Consider the following 27,724-nt stretch of genomic DNA (forward strand, 5'->3'; position numbering starts at 1 on the left):
CAGATATGTAATAGCTATGGGAGAGTACGTGAGTGATCATAAGTTAATGTGATCATACATGCCTGTGTTTTTAATCACCTCACTAAAAAGCATTTGCTTGTCATTCAAATTAGGATTGTTATCTTTTCTCAAACACGTTTCCTTGTCTTGATAGTTGCATTCATTTGGACTGATAGTATCCATGTGTCTTAAGTGAGTAAGCTAGAGAATAGCACCAGTGTTGCATTTCTGGGGATTCATAAAACCTTGTTTTAATCTTTTCAGGTACCAATAATAAAACTTACTGACCAGGAGACAGAAGTGAAAGTTGACATCAGTTTTAATGTAGAAACTGGTGTGAAGGCAGCTCGATTTATCAAGGAATACATGAAGGTATCAGCCATATAATGAATGTTATACTGCTTACCAAGGATGAGCTAGATGCTTAGCTAACCTTTTTTGGTATGGCTTAAGACTTTTGAAAATGTATTGCTTAAGACTTTTGAAAATTTATTGCTGAAGACTATTTTCATTAATACTAATTAAACATGGATATTTTAATTTATTTTCTACTGGTATCTATTCTGGTTGCCTTTGAGTGCTAGGTGTTTGTGTGGATAAACCTGTACGCTGAAAGGACTTCTACAATCATATCTAGATCTGCAGATAGGTACTAAACTTTGCTTCTAAAGCAAGTCTGTTCAGGTTTTGCTTACCTTGAATTTAAGTGATGCTTGATTATGAATGCTATCTTGCTAAACAATGTCTAAAAACAATTCTTCTGTAGCTACATACTTAAAATCAAGTTTGCTTTTATGCCCTGCAGTAAAAGTACTGTTTAGATGGAAAGCTTTGACTATAATGAGTGACACTGATGTTCAAGGAAGGATATAAAAATCTTCCTGTTTAGGGGGAGGAAATAAATTTGATATGTAAGCTGTTTGATCAAATAAGAGTTGAAGTCTATTCATCTGTTTCTAGGAAAAAAAGCATGTTTCAGTTCTTCCTGTGGAAACACTTTATAGCACACTACTGAATAACATTTTTTGTATTAGAAGATGGATCTTCTTGTGTTGAGATTGTGTAGTTCTTCCTTTGTTTTGGAATGTTGACATTGTCATTGATAAGACTTATTTTGCTTTGCAGAAATATTCTTTGCTGCCTTACTTGATTTTAGTATTAAAACAGTTCCTCCTTCAGAGGGACTTGAATGAAGTTTTTACTGGTGGAATTAGCTCTTACAGCCTAATTTTAATGGCAATTAGTTTCCTGCAGGTAAGTCTGTTCCTTATTTGTTTCTGTGTTCTTTAAAATATTTTGGTTTCTGTACTTAAGCCCTTTTATGGTGCTGTTTCACTCCCCTAGCAATGCACAGCTTTACTGTTATGGCTCTAGGTGTTTGATCATTGCCAGCTCCTGTGGACTACCTCTAAGAACTTCTGTTCACTGTGTGAAATGAAACAGCAGCAGGAGCCTTGTGAATGGCATAGAAGCTGTGCATTGCTTTCTATACCAGGGCCTGTGATGTGGATTATGCTACCTTCCTAGGCAGCCTGTTTGAGTACCTGAATCATCTTACTGGTGTTTTATAAATCTGCTGGGATGCAGTTTAAGTCTGTTGCTTCCTAGACTACTGACCCTGAATGTGCAGAGTAGTTAATTTCAGTGTTTATTAAAATTATGAAATCAAACAGTCAAGTTGTTTTTTAATTATGTGTTGGTTATGTTTTGACATACTTAAAACTGGCAGATTGTAGGTAACTGATGAAATAGCTAATGAGTTATAACTTCTTCCAATACATTTTTGTGACAGTAAGCTTTGAGTATGATGAGGTACAATGTTAGTGTCTCTCAGCAGCTGTGATAATGGAGAAACCTACATATTCTGCTGCTGTTAATGATTAATTGAAATATTACTATGGATTTTGCATGCCGTATACAATATGGGGAGGTTGAGAAAAGAACTGTATTTCAATTGGAGTAAATAGATTCCAGCCCCACTTCTGCAAACATTAAGACCGATGGATTTGCTGTGAAAAATCAGGTATTACTCTGTTACTAAGCTGTAATGTAGTATGCAGTACTTCTTTATTGCTTTTGGCTTAGGGAAAAGAATTTACTAATCCGCAAAAAGCTGGAAGAGGAGGGAAGAAAGAATTCTTTGGCTTCCAGATACTGCTGAAGTGCTGCCCCCTCTTGGTTATGTGAAAGTAGTTTAAGTACATGAAGAATTAATGATTCAATTCAGACTTGTGTAAAGAGATTATACTCAGCTGTTTAAATGAGAGCTTTTTGTTGCACTGTGTTATCATCTGAAAAGCATTAATTTTTAATAATTAACAACTGCTCTGTGTCACAGCTGCATCCAAGAATTGATGCCAGAAGAGCTGATGAAAACCTTGGAATGCTTCTGATAGAATTTTTTGAACTCTATGGAAGGAATTTTAACTACTTGAAAACTGGTATTAGAATAAAAAATGGAGGTGCCTATATTGCCAAAGAAGAAATCATGAAAGTCATGACTAACGGATACAGACCATCCATGCTATGTATTGAAGATCCTCTCCTGCCTGGTAAGATTGTACACTTCTTGCAATATTCCAGAGCTCTGGCTCAACTTGTGCTCTCACAGCTTACTTTAGAGTCCCTAAAGTCTGTCGAATAAGTTAAGAAGCTGCACTGAGAAGAGACTGTTGCTGGTGTCGAGGTACAGTTACAGAGACGGGCTAAGGGATAAGGACCTGAAGTGTCCCAAGATTCATAGCCTGAGTAAATTGGATTGCACGCAAACAGTGCAGATATGTAATGCATTGGAGATTCAGAACTGTGTTGAGTGTATAATAAGATTCTCTAACAGTGCTGAGGGGTAGCGAAACAAAGAGGTCCAGGAAATCCTGGAAAGGGGTTTGTTAGTAGGAACAGCTCACTGTTGTTCATTATGAGAGAATAAGAATGGAAGGTGTAGCTTTTCCTGCCACAGTCTGTGGTGCCATACTTCAGATAAATTACACCATATCAAAGAAGTGCCCCAGATGAGGTACCTGTCCTGCAGGGTGGTGCAGTCTCTACTGCACAGAAACATGGGTGCATATCCATGAATGTGTAGCAAGGGAGCAGCTGTATTATGGTGTTGGTGTGAAGAGTGGTTTGCATAACTGGCTTCTGTGCTGCACAGAGACCTTTAGAGAATGCCAGTTACAGTTGCATGTACCTTTGAAAGTAACTAACTTAAAATATTTTTTTTTCTTTAAGACTTGGTTTTAATTCAATAGCCTTCAAAGTAATCAAGATTAGTTTTGGCTGAGCTCCTGAAAAAAATTTCCAGCTTTATAATACTCAGTTTGGATTCTATTTAGACTGTCACAAGTAGCTGAAATTCCAAAACAGCTTTTTAACAAAGTCAATTTCCAGTTAATTTGGACTTCAGCATTAGTATTTCTAGAATGTAATTGGCACTCAAACTCCATACTGTCATGTCTTGTGGGTAGACTGCTTATGTATAGCACTTTTAAAGCAAATACCATGGATCAGGAGCTGAAGTCTGGCACCTTTCTAAATACTCAATATGCTGAATGTTCATAGTTCTCTAGAACAGGTTGCAAGCTAAGATACTCATTTGTCTAACCACATCTCTGATATGTTTGTAGCTCTGAGTTTGTGTCCATCATGACTCTTGCACTTGGCCAGGCATAGGTGTGATTTTGCAGAACTTTCATTGCGTTATTGAGATTTCCTTCAGAAGCTGTGTACTTACTTGCCTGAAGACCCATTTGAGTAGCAGCATGAGCCACATTTCTTTAGAGTCAAAAGCCTTTACTGTCCTCCAGTTCTGTTTCTTCCTATCTGCTGAGGACTGAAAGAGAAGACATTACGTATGCTGCACAATGTTTTAATCACTGCTAATGTGCTTTGGAATTTTTTCTTCTCTTCGATGACTCTTCAGAGAAGAAAAAAAAAATAAATTGCAAGTCCAGAACGGGCTCTGAACTCTTCCTCCTAGCATAAATCTTGCAGGAACAAAGAACTATGGTTTAGAGGAAAGATATCTAGTTATATGCTACCAAAGATTTGATAAGAATTAAATTTTTGATAAGGTTATATGGGCTGAGATAATGTAATTCATACGAGAGAGAAAGTGTTTTGGCAAGGGTAATGAAAGCTGACAATAACTTGAAGTTATCTGACCACTATGTCCCGTAGGGGTATTTTCTGGCAGCTACCACAGAGCTTCAGAACTTGCCTGATGGAACTAGGAGGAAAACTATAGAGAACATATAGGATGGTTCTTTGAATCGGATCTCACGAATACAGCCTCCTTCGGTCTAGACTTATTCACATATTCCTACAGTATCTAAAAGTACCTGTCAAGTGTATGTAGATAATGTCTAGAATTCTGTTAATTAGTTCTCTAACAGCTTGTGTCCCAGTACAAAAAACTTGTCCAAGGGTTCAGGTCCTTACCCAGTTGACAAGTCATCATCTCTACTTGATGAGTTTGTGGTCAGATCCTGCTCAGTGTTTAACCCCATGAGGGTCAGTGCCAGTACTGTGGAGGAGATGGGAACAAGTATTTTGGTAAAGAGTGGACACAGATGTTTCTTGACTTAAGTTAGTATAAGCTGCTGTGGAGTTTTTCCGTCAAACCTGTTTTTGCATTGTATGCGCAAGTTTTTAATCTTTTCTTGCGATCCTTTTTTAGCCTGATCACAGCTTTTTCTAAAGTTCTGGTTAAGCCTTGAAAGAAGACTTTAAAAGATGACTTCTTAATCCAGAAATCAGACAAAAAATACAGGGATGAAAAAAAGCCTTTCAATTTCTCAAGATTATCCAAGTAGTGTAAAAGTCCCTCCTGTAAGTGTATGCATTAATTCAGCAATAGGATGCTGAAACATATAACTCATAAGAATAGCTTTAGACAGTCTTGTAGGGGACAGGATTAAGCACAGTGGGATTAGTTCTTTTAAGTTGGAGGAACTGTTTTTTCTTCAGTGTGAAATGGTGATGTCTGGCTAACAGATAAATGATGTCATCAGAAGGATATGATACTTCAGTTCTACCTGCTCAGTACCTTCTGTTAGTTCCTAGATTTGGAAGGAACAAGTGTCAGCCTGTTGTGTTGCTGTTTTGGTCGTAGCGGGTTTTGCTCAGATTCTCCTGGGTACCGTAGGGTTTCCTCTGAGATTCCCAAAGACTGATTATTGGGTGCTAGAGGATTACAATTTCTGTGATTTGAGAACCAAGATTCCAACAAAGATGTTAGGAGTCTACACTTGAATTGGGAAGTGTGTTGAAATCTGGATTTGAGATGTCAGACTAATCTAGCCAGCGATGCATTTGTAAAGTGGTAGTTTATACTTGATCTTCATACATAGCCTAAGATTCTTTATCTTGAGTTAGTGTCCTAGGACAGGGTAATGAGATGAAAATCTTTCCCTTAGCATCATCCAAAGAAGGGAGTTTCTATAAACATCTTGTAGCTGCCACCATTTCAGTTTCTCAAAGCAGTTGTCCTTTTTGATGTGTAAAAAGTGAAAGCATTCGTTTAGGAGAACTGCAAAGCCAGGCACTCAGAAGTCACTCACAGGAACATGTTGGAGCAGGGTAGGTATCATCATCCTAGAAGAGGTTTGTGCAGAGTTGGTCTAGCAGTATCCTGTCCTGGAAGACATGACTCTGGTTGCAGGTGACAAATCTTTAATCTGTGGTTGTAAAACAAACTTGGCATTTATTGAGCAAATTGTTAGGGAAGTTTATTTTATGCCTTTGTGAATCAGGTGATTATCAGGGTCATTCAGTCATTTCTGATGCTCAGAACAGGAATAATTTTGATCTTTGTTCAGATTGGTAGTGGCAAGAGTAGCTAAATCGCAGTTTAAGACTTGGAGTTCTGCCTGCACTGCTCTCTTCATGAGAAAGGTTGGTCTTCATTCTGAATTGCGATGGGCACTGATAAAAGTTCTAAACCTTAAATGCGTTTTCTTTGAAAAGAGACTCTTTAACATGCAGGACTAATTATGCTTCATGTTGCTTGTTTCTGCATCTTGATAGGTTGCAAATACAGGAAGTAATTAGGTTTGAGACTGGCAACAACTGTTGGGATTATCTGTTCTAGCCTTAGTGGCTGCCCAGAGTTATTCATTGCAGCTTTTCAATATCTGCTGTTTGTAATACAACCTGCAAATATATGTGTGTGTATATAAAATATATGCATTTATAAAAATATACAAATACATTGAAGTTGGCATCTGAAAGAATCCCTTTAATGCTGAATGTTGCAAAAAGGTACTTACTAGATAATAGCTTAACATAAATGGATCTGCTTCAGTCCTAGCTCGTGGTCTTGCCTTCAGCTTTCCAGGCCACATTCTTAAAACTGCTTCAGGTTAATGGAAGGCTACCTGATGGAGTGGTAGTACTAATAGTGAGTGATGGAAATCTTAGACATGCTCCTTTAGGGATGAAGGTTCTGTAAGAAAGAGGATTGAATTATACATGAAATCACACACCATTGTTATCTACTAATGTACATCTGAGGATTGAAGTCTGTATGATTTTTTTTTAAAGAGGGAGAGCATTTGGGTTGCATGCTTTAACTGATCAGTCTGTAGATTGTGACAAAAGAAGGATGCTCAGGTATGTAAGATGTGATCTGCTAATGAGAATGATCTCTCAGAAGAAAATCTATTCAGGACAGCAAATGCAAATATGTGATCTTCTGGCTTCTTTAATGTGTTGCTTTCTGGATTGGATAGGGCCACGTCTATACAAACTTGACTGGTACAGGTCACAGTAGCTTGTGTAGTAGCTTTGGCTTCCATACCTGCTCTTCAGCTGCAGTGCAAGTCAGAAGCTCTGCATACTGTATGATTGAATAAGACGTGTTTATTCAGACATTTTTGTGAACTAATTACAGGTGCAGAATGAGGCAATCCAGGAACGTAGGCATGCTATGGCATGAGCTATACTGCCTCTGTTCTCAAATCTGCTTCAATCAAGACTCATACACAACTTTGTTGGTGGTTTAAACTAAACTGCCTGAGTTTGCTGTAAGTGGATTAGGGAAGGCTTATGATTTCCTTTGCTGGTGCAACAGTAGAGGTGGCAACAGCTGACGAAAGGAGTAACCAACAGTTTGTAGCAGCAGTGTCTTCATTTTGGTGTTATTCCATGCAGGATTCATGTCAAATGTAGCTGCCTTAGCACCAGGTTAGACTAAACTAATACAATTTGTTTGAGTGTGTATTCTTAATTCCTATTATGTGAATCTATAGAACCATCTAGGTTGGAAAAGATCCTTAAGATTGAGTCCAACCGTGGATGGACTCGAATTTAGTGGTAGGTGCCAATTGTTTGTGATTAGCCACTTGTATATATTCCATTTTGGTATTGCTTCTCAATTTAATTCTCTTTTGTATATATATTTAGCATGTCATTATGTGGAAGGTGGCATTGTTGCAGGACACAACAATGTGTCCTGCCCCTGGGAAACATGTACTAAATTAGTAATTGTTTTTCTAGTAGAATTAACATTTTTGTGTTCTGATTTCTTGACCACTGAAGTACCTTGATCTCTATTCAGCTGCTTTTGGACTAAGTCATTTGTGAAGTCCTCTGCTACTTTGTAGTGCAGCTCTGAACTTAACTACAATGTGTTTCTTCCTAGATTCACTGTCCTAGGCCCACATTGGTCTCTGCTTCTACTTCAGGAGAGAGTCCGATTGCAAATATGCAATTTAGAGAGGCTTCTGTAATTTTGAGCCTAGTAGCTGCTGGATACTGTGGTGATGCATTCAGAACAAGATACTCAGTTACTGCAGTAAACAGGAAATGTTTCTTGATCATTTTTTATTTGACCATATAAATTACTGAAGAAATTCTGTGTTCCCAAAATGCATTTATGTTCCCAGTCTGTTTTCATTGAGTGTGCTTTTCTGTTAAAGTGGCATTATGGTTGGAGAATCTTGAAGGACTAAAATGTGTTGTGAAGTAGTAAAGCCAAGGCTGTTTTTTTTTTTTCCCCTGGATGGCAGACCTCAGCATGTTTATCTGTAATGGCTTGCTGGACAAAATACTTCAGCGAGTGAAGGGTTCCTCTAAAGTCAAATTCAGCCTCATTGGATTCAGTCCTCCAAAGGATAGATTCTGTCCTTTACCCATCAATTTTTGAAGCAGATTTTTCATTAAAACCTGTTCATAGGCCCTGATTTGATTTTCAAGCTTAAAATAAACATGTTCAGTGGTTCATCCCTTTCCAGTGTTCTCACAGCATTTCAAGCATCGTTCTGAAGGAGGGAACCTTTTACTGTAAGCAGCTTTCTACCCACTCAAGATCTAGTCTGTATTTTAGACTTGCAATTTGAAGGAAGTTTTCTTTGTGTTCCTTAAATTGAGTGGTGACAGTGAACCTTTGGTGTCTGGTGCCAAATATATCTACAAAAAACCCCAAATATTTCTTCTTGCTAGTAATAGCAAGATCTTTCTAGGTGTCAAATGGGAGACCAATGCTTGTACACTGTCACTGATACAGAAGCTTTAGCATGTTCTTAACTTTGGCAGTTCCTCACACATGGCACTGGATTTGGAAGGAGTTCTGTTATAAATGTCACTCATGCTTAAAGAGGGGCAGTCAAGAAGTGCCACTAACTTGATCAAAAAACAATGCTGTACAAACTTCTGGAATCCTCTATGATAGATTTTGACAAACTGGTTTATCCTGTGTCGGTAAATTATCTGTATGAGTTGGTTTATTAATCTGTAGTTTTGATAAGGTTAAGTAGGGGTTGATGTAAGTATACCTGGCCCTGTGAAGATAATGTGGTTGCACAAGTGGAATTTTAAGCTGAATTTGGCCTGCAGAAACTCTACTGGTAAGTGAGACATGATGCTTTAAGCTTGGTAGGTTCCATCTTAAGACAGCTGTAAAAGCTTTAAGCTGATCTCTATTCTCTGTTTCTTTCAGGCGCTGGTACATCGGTATTTTAAAAGTGGTAAATTGAATGCATAATATTAAGTCTCATTCCTAAGGTTAGCTTCTTTTATGGAGATAGGCACACTTAGTTGTTCCTGATATGAGTAGGATGGGCTAACCAGTTTAAACAGAGTTAAGCTGTATTGTTAAGGCTTCTGAGCTTTAAGTATGAATAATTTTCTGGTTACTGATATTAAAAAAAGATGATCTGATGACTGTCACATTATTTCAGGAAACGACGTTGGCAGAAGTTCTTATGGTGCCATGCAAGTGAAACAAGTTTTTGATTATGCCTACATTGTTCTTAGCCATGCAGTATCACCACTTGCAAGATCATATCCAAATAGAGATTCTGAGAGGTAATTAGTCCACTTTTTGAATATCCATTTGTCTGTGTAATCAATTAGGAATGCTTGGGTCTAAATCAATAAAAGGAATATTGTTATTTATTGTTTAACTGCGGCTGTATTGAAATCTGCCCTGAAATTTAGGCTGCCCAGTGGTATGAGAGTGTAATACCTCAATGTGCAGCATTGAAATGAAGACAGCATGACAAAACCCAGGATGCGTCCAATGTGATGTTCTCTTAGTGTGGAAGGGAGCCAGAAGATAATCGATCTTTCCTCAAACATTCTGCTTAAAGTATTTCAAAGGAAGGTCTGCTGGTTTAATGGTTTGGTATGATGTATGTCTGTACTATGGCAGAAAGAAATGTGTGTGATCAAATTGCTTGTTTAGAGACAAAACTAGACAACAAGGGTAGAAATTTCCCTAGTTCTTTAATACATGCTCCCATAAGCTTTTTTAAAAGACTTGATATGTAATTAAGCTATTAAAAGAATCGGTTCAGTTTGGCCATACTGTCAGAACTGCCATTAAAAGTAGCATACTTCTAGATGTGCCATTTTTAATGCAGTTCTTAATGTCTTTCATAGAAACACTGTACAGCTAGTACTTTCTCAGCTGTCACCTTTAAGTTTTCTGTTTTTTTTGAAAGGGGGAGGAGAAAGAAAATGAAGGTATGTCAACCATGTTGTATTTTCATTCATGTATCTGCTCTAGCATCTGTTAGTCTAACCCTCAGTACAAATTGGGGCTAGATCAGAGGATGTCTCTTCCCTGAGACTTCCCTAGAATCCCAATGACTTTGAGCTCCCCAGCTAATCACAGGGAGGGATGACTGTAACAAGTGGCATAAACCATCTAGATACAATTCCAAACTCTAGTCAAGCTGTTAACTTCCAGCATTAATGTCACTGGAGGGTGAAATATTTCTCCTATAGTAAGTTTACCACGAAGTGGATGCAGTCTTTCACTTGTGGATTTAAAACTGACAGTATTTTAATAGTGCCCATGAATCTCTAGGTTTTCTGTGGTATTAAATTCACAAAGGTTGAGACTGCACTTTTGCCTGTGATGGGGATAGAGGAAGAGTGGTACATAGTGTTACACACTGACATTTGAGACTGCTGTTTTAAGATGGATTAAAGGTGTTTCTGTTAAATGTGTACTGGCTGACAATTCTTGTTGCTGAATGAAATGTCATTCTTATATAAGTATAGATAAACAACTTAGGGATTCCTGAAGTTTTGCTTGTGTCTTGGGTCCTGGCCTTCATTAACTTCTCTGTGGTTCTCCAAAGGATATAGTCATTCTCTTATGAGGTACCTGTATTTATTACAGACATCAAAAAGTATATTTGTAAATGCATTTAATGGCAGCCTCAGATGCCATCAATATGTGCACTTCACATGTACACTTCCTACTTTATCTGGGAAAACGTTTGAATTTTGTCACAACTTCAAACCTGGGGAGAAGTCCCAGCAGCAGTGTTCAGGTGTCATATGTCTGACCTGTCTTTCTGCTGGTTCTGGACTGTCTGTGCCAGTGATGTCTGAGTCTCAGAACTTGTCATGCCAGTGGCTTGCCATTCTGTCAGAGGGAGTGGTGTCACAAGAGGAACAGCATTTAGCAAAGTCCTGTATGCGAGTAGTTCACCCAGCACCAGTCTTGTCAATGCCAAAGGACCTGTAGGTGGATGATGAGCTGTTTGGTAACAAATTTGTTGCAGAACCTTGACAGCAGTCCATGTTCATTCTCAGTTTTTAGTTAAACCTGATGTGCTTGGGCAATCCAGGTGTATTTCAGATCCTTCTTCCACCTGTTAGGCAGAGTGGTCCAGCCTCTGTATAAAGACTTTTCTGGTGGCCTGACCTAAAGCCTTAGCCATCCAGGAGCCTTTTGTCCTGATCCATTTTTTTCCCTTTTCTAGGCTTGTTAGTGATAGGTTAAACTGTAAACAATGGGCTTGTGCCCAAGACCAGTGACTAGCTATATGACATTCTACTAGAAGGATCAACAGAGACAAAACAAAGAGCACTTGAAAGGGTAGGAACTTGGGCTGAACTCCCCAGGCTGACTTGAGTTTTCAGTTTTGTCATAACTGGGGCTAGCTTTCCCTTAAGTGGAATGGTTTGTTCTTGAACTGCCTGGTGGGTATGAATTCATATCAGCTCTTTCCAGGGAAAATTTCTGTCTACAGAGTCCTATTTTGTAGATCACAATCTCACTAGATTTCAAATCTTTCTGGGTGATCATTGTTACTGCTCTTTTTCAGGGTCAGTCCAACTCAAAGGAGCACAAGTCTAAGTTAATTTAAGGCTTTCTAGCCAGCTGCTGCTTCTGATATTCCCACTGTGGGGAAAAAAAAAAAAAGAGATTTTGGTCCTTCAGCATAGGCCTTTTTCTTGTCCATGTTCTATAGTAACAAGTCCCACGGAATAATAAGGGGTAGATTCAAATCACTCTTACCAGCATCATCATTCAAGCTTCCAAATACAACATCTGGAGTTGAAAGCTATCTTCTGAGTGGAAACAGTGATCAGCTGAGTCCTGAAGGTAATTCTTACAGCTACAGAAATTACCTTAACACTGTTTTGTCCCCAGTCTATCTCACCCATCCTCTTTCAAGAACAGCTCAGAAGAGGTTGTTAGACAGTTCAGTAGATTTTGTTAGAGCTAACAGATTCCCATCATCTTGGAAGAAGGGGTTTTCCTAGTAGGAAAATGAGGAGACTGATCCATTTTGAATCTGTACAACTTGTATGCAAGGTAAAGTTTGGTGTTGTGACTTCAGCCAAGGTGATTGAAAATCATGATTGGTTTCTTAATATTTGGGGCCACAGGGATATGAGTCTAGCTGTAAAATATATTTATGGACGGATAGCTCCTGCTTAAGGGTCAGTGTCTGTATGTGCTTTGAACAGCTTTAGTATGTTCTTTGGCCATAGCCTGTTTTTAGAGAAGAGTGTGTCATCTTCAAGTGAGCTAGCTGAAGAAGTCTGTAAGGAGTGGTATTTTCATAGAATCACTTAGGTTGGAAAAGACCCTTAAAATCATTGCATCTAACCGTTAACCTAACACTGCCAAGTCCACCACTAAACCATGTCCCTAAGCACCACATCTACACATCTTTTAAATACCTCCAGGGATGGTGACTCAGCCACTTCCCTGGGCAGCCTGTTCCAATGCTTGACACCCCTTTCAGTGAAGAAACTTTTCCTAATATCCAATCTAAACCTCCCCTGGCACAACTTGAGGCCATTTCCTCTTGTCCTATCACTTGTTACTTGGGAGAAGAGACCGACACCCACCTCGCTACAACCTCCTTTTCAGGTAGTTGTAGAGAGCAATAAGGTCTCCCCGAGCCTCCTTTTCTCCAGACTAAACAGCCCCAGTTCCCTCAGCTACTCCTCATAAGATTTGTTCTGTAGACCCTTCAACAGCTTTGTTGCTCTTCTTTGGACACGAAGTTTCAAGTTAGTCACCATTTTCCCTTTTTATTCTGTTTCTTGATAAACCACAGGAAACCTTAGCAGATGTTTGGCAACAGGCTCTTGCTCATTGATTTATGTTCTTTGACCTAGTGGACTATCTGTTACTACCCTGTCCATGGTCTCTATGTTAAGGTGCAATTTCACATTATACCTTGTCTAGCCTAACTATCGGTAGGCTATCTCCTGTCAGCTGCCCTTTTTCTTCCTTCTCAGTCTGTATTCCTGACTCTTGCCTTGGATCAGATCTAGTGATCGTGCAGTCACAAGGTGAGTCAGATGAACTTTCTGGTCTGACTGAAAACAAATACATCAACGCTTCTGTCATGTCAAGAAGTTGATCTGGCTTGTGGCTGCGTGATGGGCAGATCAGAAACAAGAGAAGCAGCAGGAGTTCACGTTTGAGGGAAGGCGGAGAGAGTGGTATTGTACCATTTGACAGCCATAAGTTACGCTGATCTGGATGTGACAAAGATGCATCCTTAGGTTAATACATATGTCTGTAGATCAGGATGTTGGCTTACATGTTGGGCTGTTGCATGGTTCAGATACGAATGTGCGCTCAGACTACGTCTAAACAGCAGTGTAGCCACATTTGGGAGGCAGACGAGGTCATATGAAATGGAGAATGGAAGACTGGTTCTGCTGTGATGTGCCCTTCCAGTATAACTAAGACTTTTGAAACCTTTCTTCAGTTCCTAGATCCTAGATACAGTTCAGATCCAGATTGGTAACAGGTTCCTCCTTGTTGGTGCCAGACATGTGGTGCAGGTGGATGAGGGAAAGAGACTGTCATGCCAACAGGCCAGAGTTCAGAGTTTGAGAAAGCCTTGGCAGGGTTTTGCTACTGCATGTCTGGAGTTGTCATTTACAGGTGATAATCTTCAAAACAACAATAGTCTGGGCCATATATAAAGTGATCTTTCCATCTCTGTGCTTGAAAGCTGTTTGGTCTCTTCCTAGTGTACCGTTCAACTGATCTAACTGCTGACAGGTCTGTATGTTAGGTTTGGGTAGCCCCTGGTTGGCCAAGATAGTCCTGGGAGCTGTCAAAGGGAATGTTAAGTTTGCCTGCTAGATCTGCTGACACAGAAAGCAGAAATGTGCTGTCTGAAACAGTCCTTCTTTTGCTTCACATCTTGAATGGTGGGTGGCTGTCACTAGAATGCATGCTGTCTCTTAAGAGGTATCAGCAATATCAGCTTTTCCTACACAGAGTATTTGTCTGGGTAAAGGTTTTAGATTTTTTTTTTTTTTTTAATCCTCATGTGCAAGCGGATGCTTCTCAGGTGCTCCTTAGTCTGCTTTTATATTACCTTGCCCTTTTAATAGCAGGGGGATATTTCATAAGCTCAGTTAAGGTCTACTGGCCAGTTATTTTGACTGTTCTTTCACAGACTTGATGTTTTTTCCTGCTGTGGTACTCACTCGTTCATGTGGAGCTCAGCTGGAGCTTTAGATATTTGATTTTACTGAATCTTATGCCAGCAATGTGAGCCTTTTAAGAGTGATCTTAAGATTTATTTGCACCGTAGTTGTTCTATAACGACAGCTAGAAAATGTCCCTGTGAACTGAGGGCTTGAAGTATGTAAAAAGAGGAGCTTCTAAGCTCATATAAAATAAACTAGGTATGTAAATAGCTTATTCCTGGTTTCCTATATGGTAATATTAAGGGAAAAACCTTAAAGGGGCATCTTTCATAGGAGACCTGTCTAATTTTATTAACCGGTTAACTGTGTGTTTTCCATGTCTTCCAAACAAGCATCTTTGAAGAACTGTGGGAGTGTCTCATATCTGTAGAAGTTCTGGCCTCAGCCAAAAAAAGAAACCCCAAAGCGTGGAATTTCCTCATACTAAAGGCGGGGCAGATTAATAGCTTTTTTGTTCCTAAGCATTTTCAGTGTTGAAAACAGATATAAGCACAATTTTTAAATGTTTATTTTAAAAAATTGTTCTCTGACCCCATGGATGTGCTTGAGTCCCATACATATGAAATGGTGTTCTTTGAGAGCAGTATCTAGTTTGATCACGCTTGCTTCCTCTTTCTTTGCTGCTATATTAAGTATATGGCAGTATAGTCTTAATCACCTTTCAGTTTCTGATGTCTCGTAATGAATGTTTAATTTTGGTGTATGAGCAATGTGGCATAGATCTGCCTTTGAACTCCTGACCTGATAACTTAGTGAATTTCTTTCATTTTCTACCTTTCTACCAAAAATGAGTTTGGGGCTTTGATCTCTATTCTCTGTGAAAGGAGCTAGTGAGAGAAGAGATTCCCAGGTTCTGTATGTGCAACTCTGCCATAACTGTTGGTGTAGCAGTAGTTTCACCCTTTACACCTATTTGATAGCAGGCATTTTTGGTGTATCAGTCACCCAGGCTGATAAAAATACCATCCTATATCATTCATTTTCCTTCTGGTCTATGAAGAAATGATTATTGATTTGCTTCTGGGAAAGTACTCCAAGAAGCTTCAGACTTGACAAACTCCTTCTCCATAAGATCTTGTGTTATTCAGTCCATATTCATTTTCTGGTTCTAAGACCGCAGTTGGTAGTAGTTGTGAAATTTATAGGTTATCCTGGAGTAAAAGCTCAAATATTTCTGAAGGCATTTTCAGATGAAACTTTTTAGCTGCAAGATTTCCTTCTCTGTCCCAGTGCTGAAGAGACCGAGCACGTGTCAGTCCCATACTGGCATTGCTGTCTTGGGAACTGCAACTTCAGGGCCACAGCTGATTCTCTGCAGTATTGGTCATCCCTGTCTTCATTCTGTCTCCTCTGGCTTAACTTCCTTTTTGAGATTGAGAAACCAGAACTGTATCGAGTATTTAAAATGCTGTTATGTCATGGGAGTGTACATTGACAAATACTATCCTGTTTTATTTGTTCCTTTCTTAATATGTTCTGCTTAGCTATTGAACTGTGGTTTCCAAAGAATTACCTATTATAACTCAGATCTTCAGTTGCTGAGTGGTGACAATCACGCCTTTAATTCTGCATGTAAAATTCAAGATTTTATTTTCCAGCATGCATCATTTTATCTACATTACATAAATAGAATGGTGCATGACATTCATTCTGTCCGTGAGGCCCTTCTGCAGCTATTGGACTTGTAACTTAGATGATACTGTCTGGTTCAATGTTTGCTTAAAATGCTGGACTGCCTTTTTCAGTACTAACACACTGACATGTCTTTAAAGTTGGAAGACTAAACATGGAACATGTGGTATTTGGTCTTGCATGAAATAGTAATCCCTAAGCCAGTAGGAGAACTACTGCTCCTTTTTAAAGTGTTACTATGAAATGACCTAATAAAGGTAGCCTAAATACGTTTAGGCTATGTATGTCCTCCCTTCCCATTATACACCTAAACCAAAAGAAAATTCCAGTACAGGTACAATGTACCTTTATGATGTGAAATACAAAATAAGCTTTATTGTAACCGTTGAAGATTTTCAAAACTAAAATAACATTATCTTCTCCAAGATGGTAACTTTTCACAGCCCATTTTTGTACAGTAGTCAGTCCTTCATGTATCTTGAGCATGGAGTTAATGGTTTTTCAGCCACTAGTCCCTGATGAAAGGAAAGCTTGAAAGTTTAGCACTCAAACAAGGACACAACTCCCGCTCAAGAAGTACAATTCAAGTAGCTGAATGTTGGGAAGGTATGTTGGAAAAATATTACTTTGTACTTGTAGGTAACTGGTCACTGTTCAGCAGGACCAGGTAGACTTTTCCTCTGAACTGTTATGAATTTTCTTAAATCCTAGCTTATTCTGGTTTTGGAGCCAGTCTGTTTCTTGTTTCCACTACCTCACGATCCATGGTACTTCCTTTATAATTGTGGGGATCTTACACCGTTTAAGTTGTCTTGTAAATTTGTAAGCAAGGACTATAGTGAAGGTCTCTGTCTTCAGTGTGAAGGTCAGCTGGGGGGCTGGGATGTTAATGTCTTCAGTGCATCCCATAACGGTTGTAATCCAGATTCTGTGGAAAAAATATTTTCTGTATGGAGAAATGCAGGAACCTGCAGATTGCTTTTATCAAGTATGCTGGTATCTGCATGTACATTCTTGGTAATTAAGATGCACTCCATTTAGAAATACAGAGTAAAAATCTTACCTGTGTGTCAGTGCTTGCATGTTAGTATGGTAGAAGATAAGTAATATACTAATTTAAAAATTGTGACGCTTCAGTGGATTAAATGGTGTGCTAAGGAAATGAAAGTTCAAAAGGATTCTTTGGTTAGGGATATCTTAAACTGACTTTTAGCATAATTTGATTGTTTATTGAAATGCTTGTAAATATGTAACCAACAGTCTTTGTTTAATACTTAATTGAAAAATTTTTTTAGCACATTAGGTAGAATCATCAAAGTGACCCAAGAAGTGATTGACTACAGGGCCTGGATTAAAAAGAAGTGGGGGAGCAAAATTAATTTATCACCTGAACTTGGTAGGTATAGCAGAAATCTTTGAAACCAACTTAAACTTTTTTCTTGAATTTGATGTAATTCAAAATACTCATGCCTTGAAATTAATCACTTTCAGATATGTAGGAAAAAATAAAATGAATTTGTAGCTTTCTAACCCAAGACTAGTTTTCTCTGAGCCTGTTTTTCAATTACCTTGTTAAACTGCAGCTTCTCTTAGACTTCAAGGCCCATGTGTTTGTATTCTGTGCTCTTAAATGATACTTATGTTTTCTGTTAACAGATAATAGGTTGAAAATAAGAGACCAGATTGCTCCATGCAATGGAGAACAGCAACAGAACAGAGACTCTGAACCATCTTACAACCAACGCTTGGCTTTGTCATTGGCTAGTACGCAACAGTTATCCTCTGGCTCATCTGCCTCTTCTGTATCATCACTATCCGGCAGTGACATTGTAAGCTTTTTCTTTTAATGGGTTAAACTAATAAGAAGCAGACTTTATCATACTCTTCAAAGCCTCAACTGATACAACAGCAGTTAATGTTATACTATCCCTAAGCTGCTACAGCAAATGAATAGCTTCCCATGCTCAGAAAAATTACTGAAATCAAATATTTTTTCATTAAATTAAATGGGTCTTAATTCCATCCTAAATCTTCAGTACTCTTTGTGGTAATAGTTAGATGTAATAAAACATAAAACCCCAAGTTAACAGTAGCTGATTAAGTAGAAGAGTAGAAATATTTCTTCCTAAATCTTCCCATCAAGCAAAATCTCCCATGGTCAAATTCTGGTCTTTTTTCCCCACACCCCAAATTGAACATGAACATCATATCGTGCTGTGAAGGTGAATGATATTCCTTACTATTTTCAGCCAAGCAGTCAGTTCATGTTTTAATGGTAACGGGGCCCTCATGTAAAGTCTTGCTGTCAGCTTCCTTGTCTGAAAGTGCAATTTGAAAGTAATTGCTGGGCTTTATTGTAACTTCCTGGAAGGAGGAGGCTGTAGTCTCTTTAGATATGTTCCCAGACTCTTAAGATTCTGTAAGGTGTTTTTGTTTTGGAATGGAGTTAAATCAACACGGAATTGGGCAGTGCAGATTATAAAGCACAAAATTGCATTGCATGACATGAGGTGCTCATTATAAATCTCCTGAAGCATTCTGTGCTAGGTAGAGATATTGACTGGAACAAGATGTAATACCCAGTTAACTACAATTGTGAATAACTGGATGATGCCAAGAGAGGTCCAAGTACCTGTTTCTTGACTGCTTTCAAAAACTAGTCAAATATGGAATTAAAAGTTGGGAATTGTATTAAATAAAAATTTAATAACTTTTGAGGGACAAGCGCCTTCTTTATATGTTCTGGTTACTTTCTGTAATTCCTTTACACTACTGAATTTTCTGTGTTGAATTGTCTTTTCACTCCACCTCCAGTAAATATGGTAAATGCTTTAGTTGCACCATCTGGCTAATGGAAAAAGAACAGCGTGATGCTTGCCAGTGATACTGCTAGCCATGCTCCTGGTTTGAGTATGTCAGTGAGAAAGATTTTGCTGTAATAAGTTTTATGAGAAAATGCAAATATTTGATTAATATATTGCACCCAACATAATGGGTGGTGAGTGGTTATAACCTCCCCTTAGTTCCTTTTTGCCTGTTGTGGAAGATGAAACTTCATTGCCTGATGTCAGAGAAATTAATGAAAAGTGAAAAGGAAGCTCTCAACAAGAAAGACCTGCAATCAGTTTGGGCATCCACAAAGTAAACAGAAATGCTACCCTTTTTAACAAAACAAAAAGCCTTATGCCCATGTGCTTGTGACAGACCTTAGTTTAAGCCCTGGTCATTTATTGGTATTATGTCCTTAGTAAACTGCCAGCACGTTACCTTAGTTTGGAATGGAATGGCAGGTTTCTGACAAATAACTGATGAGTTCATCCTACTCACACTTGGGTATGTGAGGATGAGCAAGTTCTGGTTGAGCAGTCCTGGTTGAGTCGAAGAGGCTATCCGTGGTAGGATCTGGCGTAATACTATGTCCAGGTTCCAGCAAAGGAACATCTAGCATGTGACAACTGGTATTTGTGCCAAAACTTCTGCTTGCGCTGCAAATAGGTATGATGCAGTGAACTTTGGTACCAGCTTCAGAACAAGGGAATATGAATATGGTGCATCTTATCACTGTAGAGTTATATGTAGTGTTAGCTCTGATCTTGTGGAAGGATTCTTCTTCAGGAATGATTCTGTATTCATTTAAAGTTAAATCTTCTGAACTTCTCTGATACTGAAGACTGAAAGCAAGGTACAGATTATAAAGAAAATGCAGGAGACAGGGAGATCCTAGATTGACAGTTTGCTGATCTCTTCCCAGTAATTAAGGTTTTATTTTAATAGCAAAATATTCATCCCTATGATGTCACTGTTAACCTTAAGCACAAGGTCTGTGTCAAGACACTGTTTCTGGAGATATATTTTGCATGACTGCAGAATATCTTTTGCTGTGTATCAACTACAAGATCCTAGCTGTCAAATTAAGAGGGACTTGATAGTGTATTTGCTTTTCAGTTTACTGCTGAAGTTTCACTGGTAATAGTGATCAGGTGCACCTTGACCTTTCTACCTACCAATATAATAGAAGTCAACTTATGTATGTTGAGGAAGAGGAAATACACTTGGCAACTTGTGACTTTACTTGGTCATATTGTCCCTCTCTGAACTTCAGCTTCTACTGAAGTTCAAGTATTCCAGCTGTCCACTCTAGCACAGAGGTAGCTATATTCTGAAGTCATCACATCACTGTACACTGACCATAAGTCTGGAGGCCTTGCATATATTTGTCAGTATGTTCTGGAAGCAGTATTGGGAGTATATATTAAGTATGCAAGCCTTATCAAAGCAGTGCAGTATTATAGGGATCCTAGAATTTTTATTAAACCCTATAGTTTAATAGTTGGTTGTAACAGTAGTTAGTTTAGTTGGTTGTAATACAGCATGCTGTATGGCTTTTAAAGATTTGCTTCCTTGAAGTTGTGGCAGCATTACAGATTTTGCCTTATATTCTGTAAATATGGCTCAGCAGCTGAATAGACAAGGTTCCTGGTGTCTTGGACTTGTGGGCACTTCAGAGATAGCAATGGTTATAGATTTGTTCCAGCACTAGGAGAACAGATGTCAGAATAGAACAATAAAAAGGAGCGGTTTTTTCTGGAGACCAGATTGGCATAAACCAGAGCTAATATTTAGAAGTCAGCCTCTCAACTTTTGTACATACTCAGAAAAATGGAAGTGTAGGGATATAAGAGCTTAAAGTTACCACCCTGAGTTCCTTCCATTCCTGCTACTGCTTTCCTTCCTTCAGGGACCATACTGATGGTAACCTTTTGAAGATGAGAACTTGTGTACCACTGAGGAACAAGAGAACTGCCTCCTTCAAGGACAGCCTTCTCTTTCCCCGTATATTTTAGATGTATGCGCTTTTCCTCAGTACACTGCCTCAAATTCAGGAGGATGATTGCTTTCGTCTCTGCACGTCCAGGACTAGCTTGCAGGGGAACACACTTCTGGGCCACTGTCTACACAGCCCAAAACTAAGAACTGAATCTAATGAGACTAAATCATAATTTGTACAAGAAGTACCCTTTAATGGATTTTCCAAGGCAGCAAAGCTGTTTACAAAATGCCTTATGCTAGCACTGTCTAGCTGATGAAATTCTAGTTGTGCTGTCTTTTGTAAGTGTCCTAGCAAACTGCAAAATCTTAGTCACAAAAGAAAGCTTTCATAAGGACCAGTAAATTTCGTATCAAAGACTGTGTAGAAGAGAAATCTGTCTTCTGATATGACTTACTATTAGTGAGATAGCTGTTGAGTTTATGGGTTTGTCTTGCTGTACATGTCAATACAGAGCTCTGACTCTCTCACTGGCACTTCTAATGTAGTTCCTTGCAAAATACTGAGTACTAAAGTTCCTGCACTGTTACCTCAGCTCTGTGAAGAATATAAATATTAGTGATCAGGAGCGAACTGAGGAACCACATGGAAGTAAACCTATGGATACAAGGAATCTGATCATCAGAACGTGTTTGACTGCACATACATTTTTCTGGATTCTGTTAATTATCAAACTGATCTGTGTAGTAAGTCTTTTCTCAATGCAGTATTCTCCTGTGCAGGTATTTAAAATACCATATGCTGCCCTGACAAAAAGGCAGTATGTATTCTTTACTTACTCATGCAAACAGGTAAGTTGCAAAATATTACGCATTCCCACATGATCCAACAGATGTTGAAGTGAATAATGGAAGATGCTTTATAAATATCTTTGCCATCAAGGACAGTGCAAAGTGTGTGAGTTTTTACTGTATGGGAGCAAGAGTCCAACTGTTCCACAATAGAAAATAAGCCTCTGGCATTAGGAAATCTCACTTTAACCTTCTTACTGAGTTAACTGATTGTTATGAGAATCTGAAACCAGATGAAGTGAGCTATGTTCACCCCCAGCTCTCTGCTTGTTCTGGCTAGTTGCAGATGTCAGTCTGAGAACCTAAGCAGTGACCAAATTGCTCTTGAAAACACCTTTTTTTTTTTTTTTTTTTCCCCTGGGTGCTTTTTTGTTCTGGACCTGCACTCTGTAACTGGTGGCCTGGATTTCTTGTTGCTAAAGCATTGTTGAAACCTGCTTTTTATTAGCTCAGGAAGTCCTAGAGTAGTGCTGGAGAATATCTGCTGCCCAATCAACAGTCTCTGCCAAGTAAAAAATAATCCTAGGTATGTTTTTGCAGTCTCATTTTGGTCTGGTATAATTCCTGGTGCTAAGTATGCTCCGCAGTTTTGATGCTATTATGCCAAATAAAGCATAGCATTTTGTGACCTGCATATCAGTAACAGATGTAATGGCTCATAGGAAAGTTTTAAAGCTCTTTTCTGTTACCTATTCGATATATAATCTCATATCCAGTCCAGCACAGAATCTCAAAGTTGTCTGTTAGAAGTTTGGATCTAAGAAATTTCATAAACCTTATCTCAGTGTTTCTGGTGATAATGTTCTTTGGGCTTCTACGACAAGATTATTTTGTGAAGAGTTCTGACTTCTCAAGACTGTGCAGTCATGTCAAGGTAGTTGAAGTTTCAGTGAACAAGGTACCTGTGTAGTCTAGTTCGGGGGAGAACACCATCCTTGCCTCTGTTTAACTTTTTAGCATTTACAATATGTTCTTTCAGACTGTTCTTGAAATTTTAGCTGTACCCATTGCTGTTCAGGCTTTATAACAACCTTTCCTCAGAATGTCAGTGCTTGATCTGCCCACTGTTCTGCCCCCATCAGCTAGGGGATATGCCAAGCAGTACCTTAAGTGTTTCGTGGAATGTGTCTTTTCACTGACTTTCAAGTATTACGTATTCAGTACTTTGATCGGACGCTTACATTGTGAGAGTAGTATATAAATATGACTGATAAGACTAATAGTGAGTATTCCTATCATTCTGCTGAATGCATACAAGATCCATACTGACTTTGGAACTGTTACTTGCCCTGCAGTAATTGTGGCTTAGTACTTGGACTCAACATGCTTAATGAAGTTATCACCATCTCTCCTTCCTTCCTATTAGTCAAAGACTGTGAATTTCAGCTTATTAGCAGGAACTGTTGTACTTCCTTATTCACAGATAGAGTATATGACATATCTTGTCCTGATAAATGTTGCTCTTTTTAAAGCGATTAGATTTGCAGGTGTAAGGCATGTGCTTATCTGCAATAGAGGGACAGACACTTCAGAATAGTTACTATAACAGCTCTTGTAGTCTTGTTAAATCTGTCTTAATGACTATGATTAATTTGTAGAGTTCCAGTTGAAATTGTGTGTGTAGGGAGAGGGGGCAGAAGGGGGTGGCCGAACAAAATTCTCAGTCTGAGAGCAAGAGCTACACAGATTTTCTCCCTTCTTTCTACATGCCTGAATATTCTCATGTCCTAACCAAAGTAATAATTCAAATGTGTATGGATAGTTGATCATCTTTTTGTAGAAGAATGCAGGTTCTATCTTACTCTTTTCCCCTTCCTGAACAAATAGAAGCAAGTGCTCTAAAAAGTAGGCCTCTTAATCTTTAGTCTTTAAAGAAAGATATAAGTGCTGACTTGCAGCTAGCTTGTCTCCAAATAAAGCAGTGGGCAACCCTGAGTGTGCAGACGCAGACAACCTGATGTTACCAGGGAAAAGCATTTGATTGACATTTGATTTGGGGCATTTAAGGGTTTAAGCCGCAAATCCTTTAAAACTCTACTCTTTTATCCTATTCTTGCTGTGCAGATTATTGATAGTTTCTGTGGACCAGAGGGGAACAAATTTTTCCAGTGCTGCTTTTGCCTATTTTCCTCTTTCACCGTGTAGTCCCACATTTATTTTTGTTTTTTTAACCATATCTCTGACTATGTGCTGTTTTGTACTGTCTCATGCTCTCCATCAGTTCTTCTGTCTCAATTGCTTGAACAGTCTTTTATCTGTATCCACTTGAAGTAAGAGTAAATTTCTGCAAAGCTGCAGGAGGCACAATTTTGAACACAAAATTATAAAGTAATTTTATTTAATAACAAGTTATTCTAAGCAGCAAAGGGTACAGAGGGAGTGTGTAAATCAGCAAGTAAAATTGGATTTTACTGCTATGATGTCAGTGAAGCAAGGAGAGAAGCACACAATTTTGTAGAAGTCAAGCTCGGGCTACTTTCTGATGCCAAAGGCTAGTCTTATTCTTGCCATATCTTAACATTTCCTCCCCTGAAAAAAACCAGAGGTACCTAAGCTATTTTAGGATGGAAGAAAACCTAAGTACAATATTTATATGCTACTATGGTATATGTTCAGCTTGCATAATGAGTGCTATAATTTAGTGCTTAACTTGAAAAACACTAACTTGAAATATTACTGTACTCTTAACAATACAGACCAATTGAAAGCCTGTGAAATGAAAGTATTAGGGGTAACAAAGGAAATTTGAAATGACACACTTCTGGGACCTTTTTTATTTAAGAAGGCTTATCTGAAATACAGTGAGTATTGATAAAAGATGGAATAAGCCCACGGTCAGGCCTGGCAGGATATAATGAGGTGAGGTTAAAGGGGTACTGTGCTTGTATTATAATCTTGGTAGATAATAATTAGATTATACTTTTAGTTGTCTTTCTGTAAAACGAGCACTAATGCTTTTGGAGGATGCATGTTTTTCAGTTTGCTTGTGTATCCTATATCTCTTCTTTCACTTTTCCCCTCCTGTAGGCACAATGACCAAGATATTTTCTTTTTGTAATGCAGTTGACCTAAGGGCAGAAAAATCAACCAATTGCGTCTTACCCGAGACTGTTTTGTATTGTTTATAGGCTGGCAAATAGAAATGGTGCAACTGTATTGATGCAAATTCTCTACCTTGTGACCTCCCATAGAAGCAGAAATTTTGTTCATCTTAATTCTACTTTATTTACACCATAGTTAAAGTTATGGCTCCACCTACCAAAAAGGGAAGTAGCACAAGCTGATGTGGAAGAAATGAGATGGGGGGTGTAATCCACGAAATTGCCTTGGAATCGTGTTGATTTATCAAGCAGAGTTAAGTACGCTGGGGCTAAAACCATTCAAGCTAGAGCATGCATTGAAGTTCTGCTCCTGCATGTGGCCCCAAACTATGAAATGTCTGAAGTTTTCTGGTGTTGCTTTATGTTCCAAGGGGTGTGGGTTTACACTTTTACTAAGCCAATCCAATAGTTAGATGTTCTTGCTAGGGATGTTGCTGTTCACTAGCTGCTCCTGCTTTTCTGCACTGGTGTTCACCTAATCCTGTGGTGAGCTGATTCAGAAGGTGAAGCTAGTAAAAAGGGGATTACTGTTTCTGTGGTTCACCTCCATGAATTGGCTCGTAATAATGTCAAATGCTAATGCAGGTATAATGGAGAAGACCAGAATGGGAAAAGAGGCAAAAGAAGTAAGACTGGCAGCAGTAGTTATCTGTTAAATCACTTTAATTGTAAGAAAGGAGAGGAGCACATGAAAAAATCTGTACAGTGTAAAGTGTTAACTATAAACACCAATTTTCTCTCTATTTTCAGTTCTTTGCTTTCAGAGATGGAACACAATTTTTACTGAATTGGTCATTGTTCTCTCGCAGCTTCCAGCTCCTGAATGTTGTGGGAAAGAGAAGAAAATTGCTTAATTAGTGGGAGAAGTTTGGAGAATGGAAACAATACGAATGTTTTTGCCAAGACCTCTGTAGTTCATTCTTGGGGCGTGGGGAGTAGGGTGTAAGAACCCAAATCTGTCACATTAGCAGAAACTTTAATTCTGTTGTTTAAGTTCTGATTTCTGAATACTGACTTCTAGGATAGTTAGACTCTTTTACCACTGGGCCAAAACTTAAACAGACTGGGATTGTGAATTAATCTTCTTAGGCCACTCCAGCTTTTAAAAAAAAGAAATTCTTGGAAGTTGAAAGCTCTAAAATGGTAGCTATTCTCAGTCAATTGAAACTTTTCAACTGACTACATCATGAAACAAAACAGAAGGCACCACTCTTTCATACATTTAGAATCATGGAAAGGAAGCTTATGAGTGTAGTTGAGTGCACATGGAATTCGTGGAAACTGAACTGTTGTCTTGATAGATGAAGGTACCAGTACAGTTTACCTTGTATCTTAAGCCTTGAGTTATTAATGGAATTGAAATAAGCTCTTACGGCCAGACCTAGTTAGTAAGGAGCTTCTGGTGAGTAAACATTGTCTTGCTGATGAGGTCCTGGGACTTTTTATAATGGGAGATGCATTTTGCAGAACAGTAAAGGATTTTTTGTTCTCTGCCAATGTCAGGAAGAGAAGTTTGGATTGTAAGATTGCTTCAGCTCTTCATCTTTCATATGACTGCAGTGTTTCACTGTTTCTGTCTAGACAGAAGACTGGGGGATTCCATTTCTCAAGCAAAATTTGCAGTTAAATGAGTTCATCAGTAACACTTAAAGTATGGGAGAGGCCTAGCAACTCATTTCCAACATTAAGGTAAATTAAAGAATCCTCGGTAATCAAGGCTATGAATAGTAGAAATCTTCCTTCCAGGTACCAAGTTCTTACTCAGGAAGTTGCAACTGGTTTAAAGAGTATGTTTTAAAATGGAAACTTCCCAGTAGGAAAAATCTGTATCTGGCAGTCTCTCTTTGTTTCCAAAAGCATCTCTTTAGAAGATATTTTTCTTGCAGGATGAGGGACTCTGTATGATTGGCACTCATGGTAGTAGTATTCAAGAGATCAGGAGCTTATCTTGGCTTTTAGTGCAGTCATTGTAGCTTTATCCCTAGATTATTTGCTAAAAGCAGTTGAGGGATCTTACAGCTTTATTTTACATTCATCTTTTTACAATGTGACCTCTGTAGCCCTTACCCTAGTAAGGGTCAGAGCTTTTGTCTTCCAGACATGGATCTAAAGCGTCAGAGTGTTACCTGTATGCATTTACTTACTTGTAGGTCTTCTGAGCTTCTGTAATGCTTCAAGTTTGCACATTACACTTAAGAATCCTGTCCAGAAGACCAAGTAAGACTTAATCCTTAAGTGTATGTAGTGCTTGTGGTAAACCAGTTTTGTTCACAGTAAGCTCAATTTTCTGCTCACTGAGGTTAACCTTTCGGTTTGAATAAGAAAGGTAATACTCTTCCTCACAAAAGGATTTTGGTGCTGATGAGAAGTCAGCGTATCAACTTTATACAGTAATCCTGTTAGCAATCCAGGATTGCCTCAGAAGAGAGTTACAATCTACTTGTATAAGATGTGTATCAGTAAATAACAATGAGGCAGAAGAACATACCTATTACAAAATTAAAATAAAGCAGCACAAGCTTCCTTGTGTTGAAATTGATCTAGTCTCAGTCAAACCATATAACTCCCTTTTCCATCTGCTGCTGCTTCCATACTAGAGTTAACTTTTTTGCACAGAACCCCTTAGAAATCTTAAATGGGAAGTGTCCCATCTGGGTTAGGTATGTGAATCTTCAGGGGGTCTAATTGTATCTAAGCAGAAGAGAAAGGGGAGATTCTTTGAGTGGAGAGACTAAAACTATTCTTTGGTCAGGTTTGTGAAGGTTGCATCGTAGAAGACAACACATTGGTTTGGATAGACCGTAAGATCCCCTTTTCCCTCCCATCTGCCTACTCATGGTTACTTGTGAGCATGCTCAGAAGTTGTCTGTTCAAACATGACTACCCCCTCTTTATTTTTCCCTGTTTTTATAAGCTTTTTAATAATTCCATGACCAATAGTGTCTAAAGAAACTTCAGCTTAGAAATCCAAGTTCTTGCTCCTGTACCTGACTCTACCACCTACTTAGTTAAGAACATATCAGCTTCATCTTTGTACAGACCTTAGCCTGTTCCTGTGGCTAATATTGTAGGATTGGGTGAAGGAGAAAAATGCCATCTCATCCAGTCAGTTGGCTTTGCATGTGCATACAACTAAGCTTGATTTTTTGATCAGTGCTACA

The 27,724-nt window shown here is 38.6% G+C and overlaps 1 protein-coding gene across 3 annotated transcripts in view; it reads left to right on the forward strand.

The window, feature by feature from the left end:
* TENT4A (terminal nucleotidyltransferase 4A) overlaps window positions 1–27,724 on the forward strand; it is a 62,538-nt gene that overhangs the window by 19,196 nt on the left and 15,618 nt on the right. For all 3 annotated transcript variants that reach the window (XM_050892087.1, XM_050892088.1, XM_050892089.1), the window contains exons 5-10: window positions 265–372; window positions 1,126–1,254; window positions 2,339–2,552; window positions 9,180–9,306; window positions 17,139–17,239; window positions 17,500–17,672. In XM_050892087.1, coding sequence (XP_050748044.1) covers window positions 265–372; window positions 1,126–1,254; window positions 2,339–2,552; window positions 9,180–9,306; window positions 17,139–17,239; window positions 17,500–17,672 — 852 coding nt within the window. The remainder of the gene's footprint in view (window positions 1–264; window positions 373–1,125; window positions 1,255–2,338; window positions 2,553–9,179; window positions 9,307–17,138; window positions 17,240–17,499; window positions 17,673–27,724) is intronic.

The sequence above is a fragment of the Gymnogyps californianus genome, chromosome 2 (genome assembly GCF_018139145.2).
Source record: "Gymnogyps californianus isolate 813 chromosome 2, ASM1813914v2, whole genome shotgun sequence".
NCBI classification, from domain to species: domain Eukaryota; kingdom Metazoa; phylum Chordata; class Aves; order Accipitriformes; family Cathartidae; genus Gymnogyps; species Gymnogyps californianus.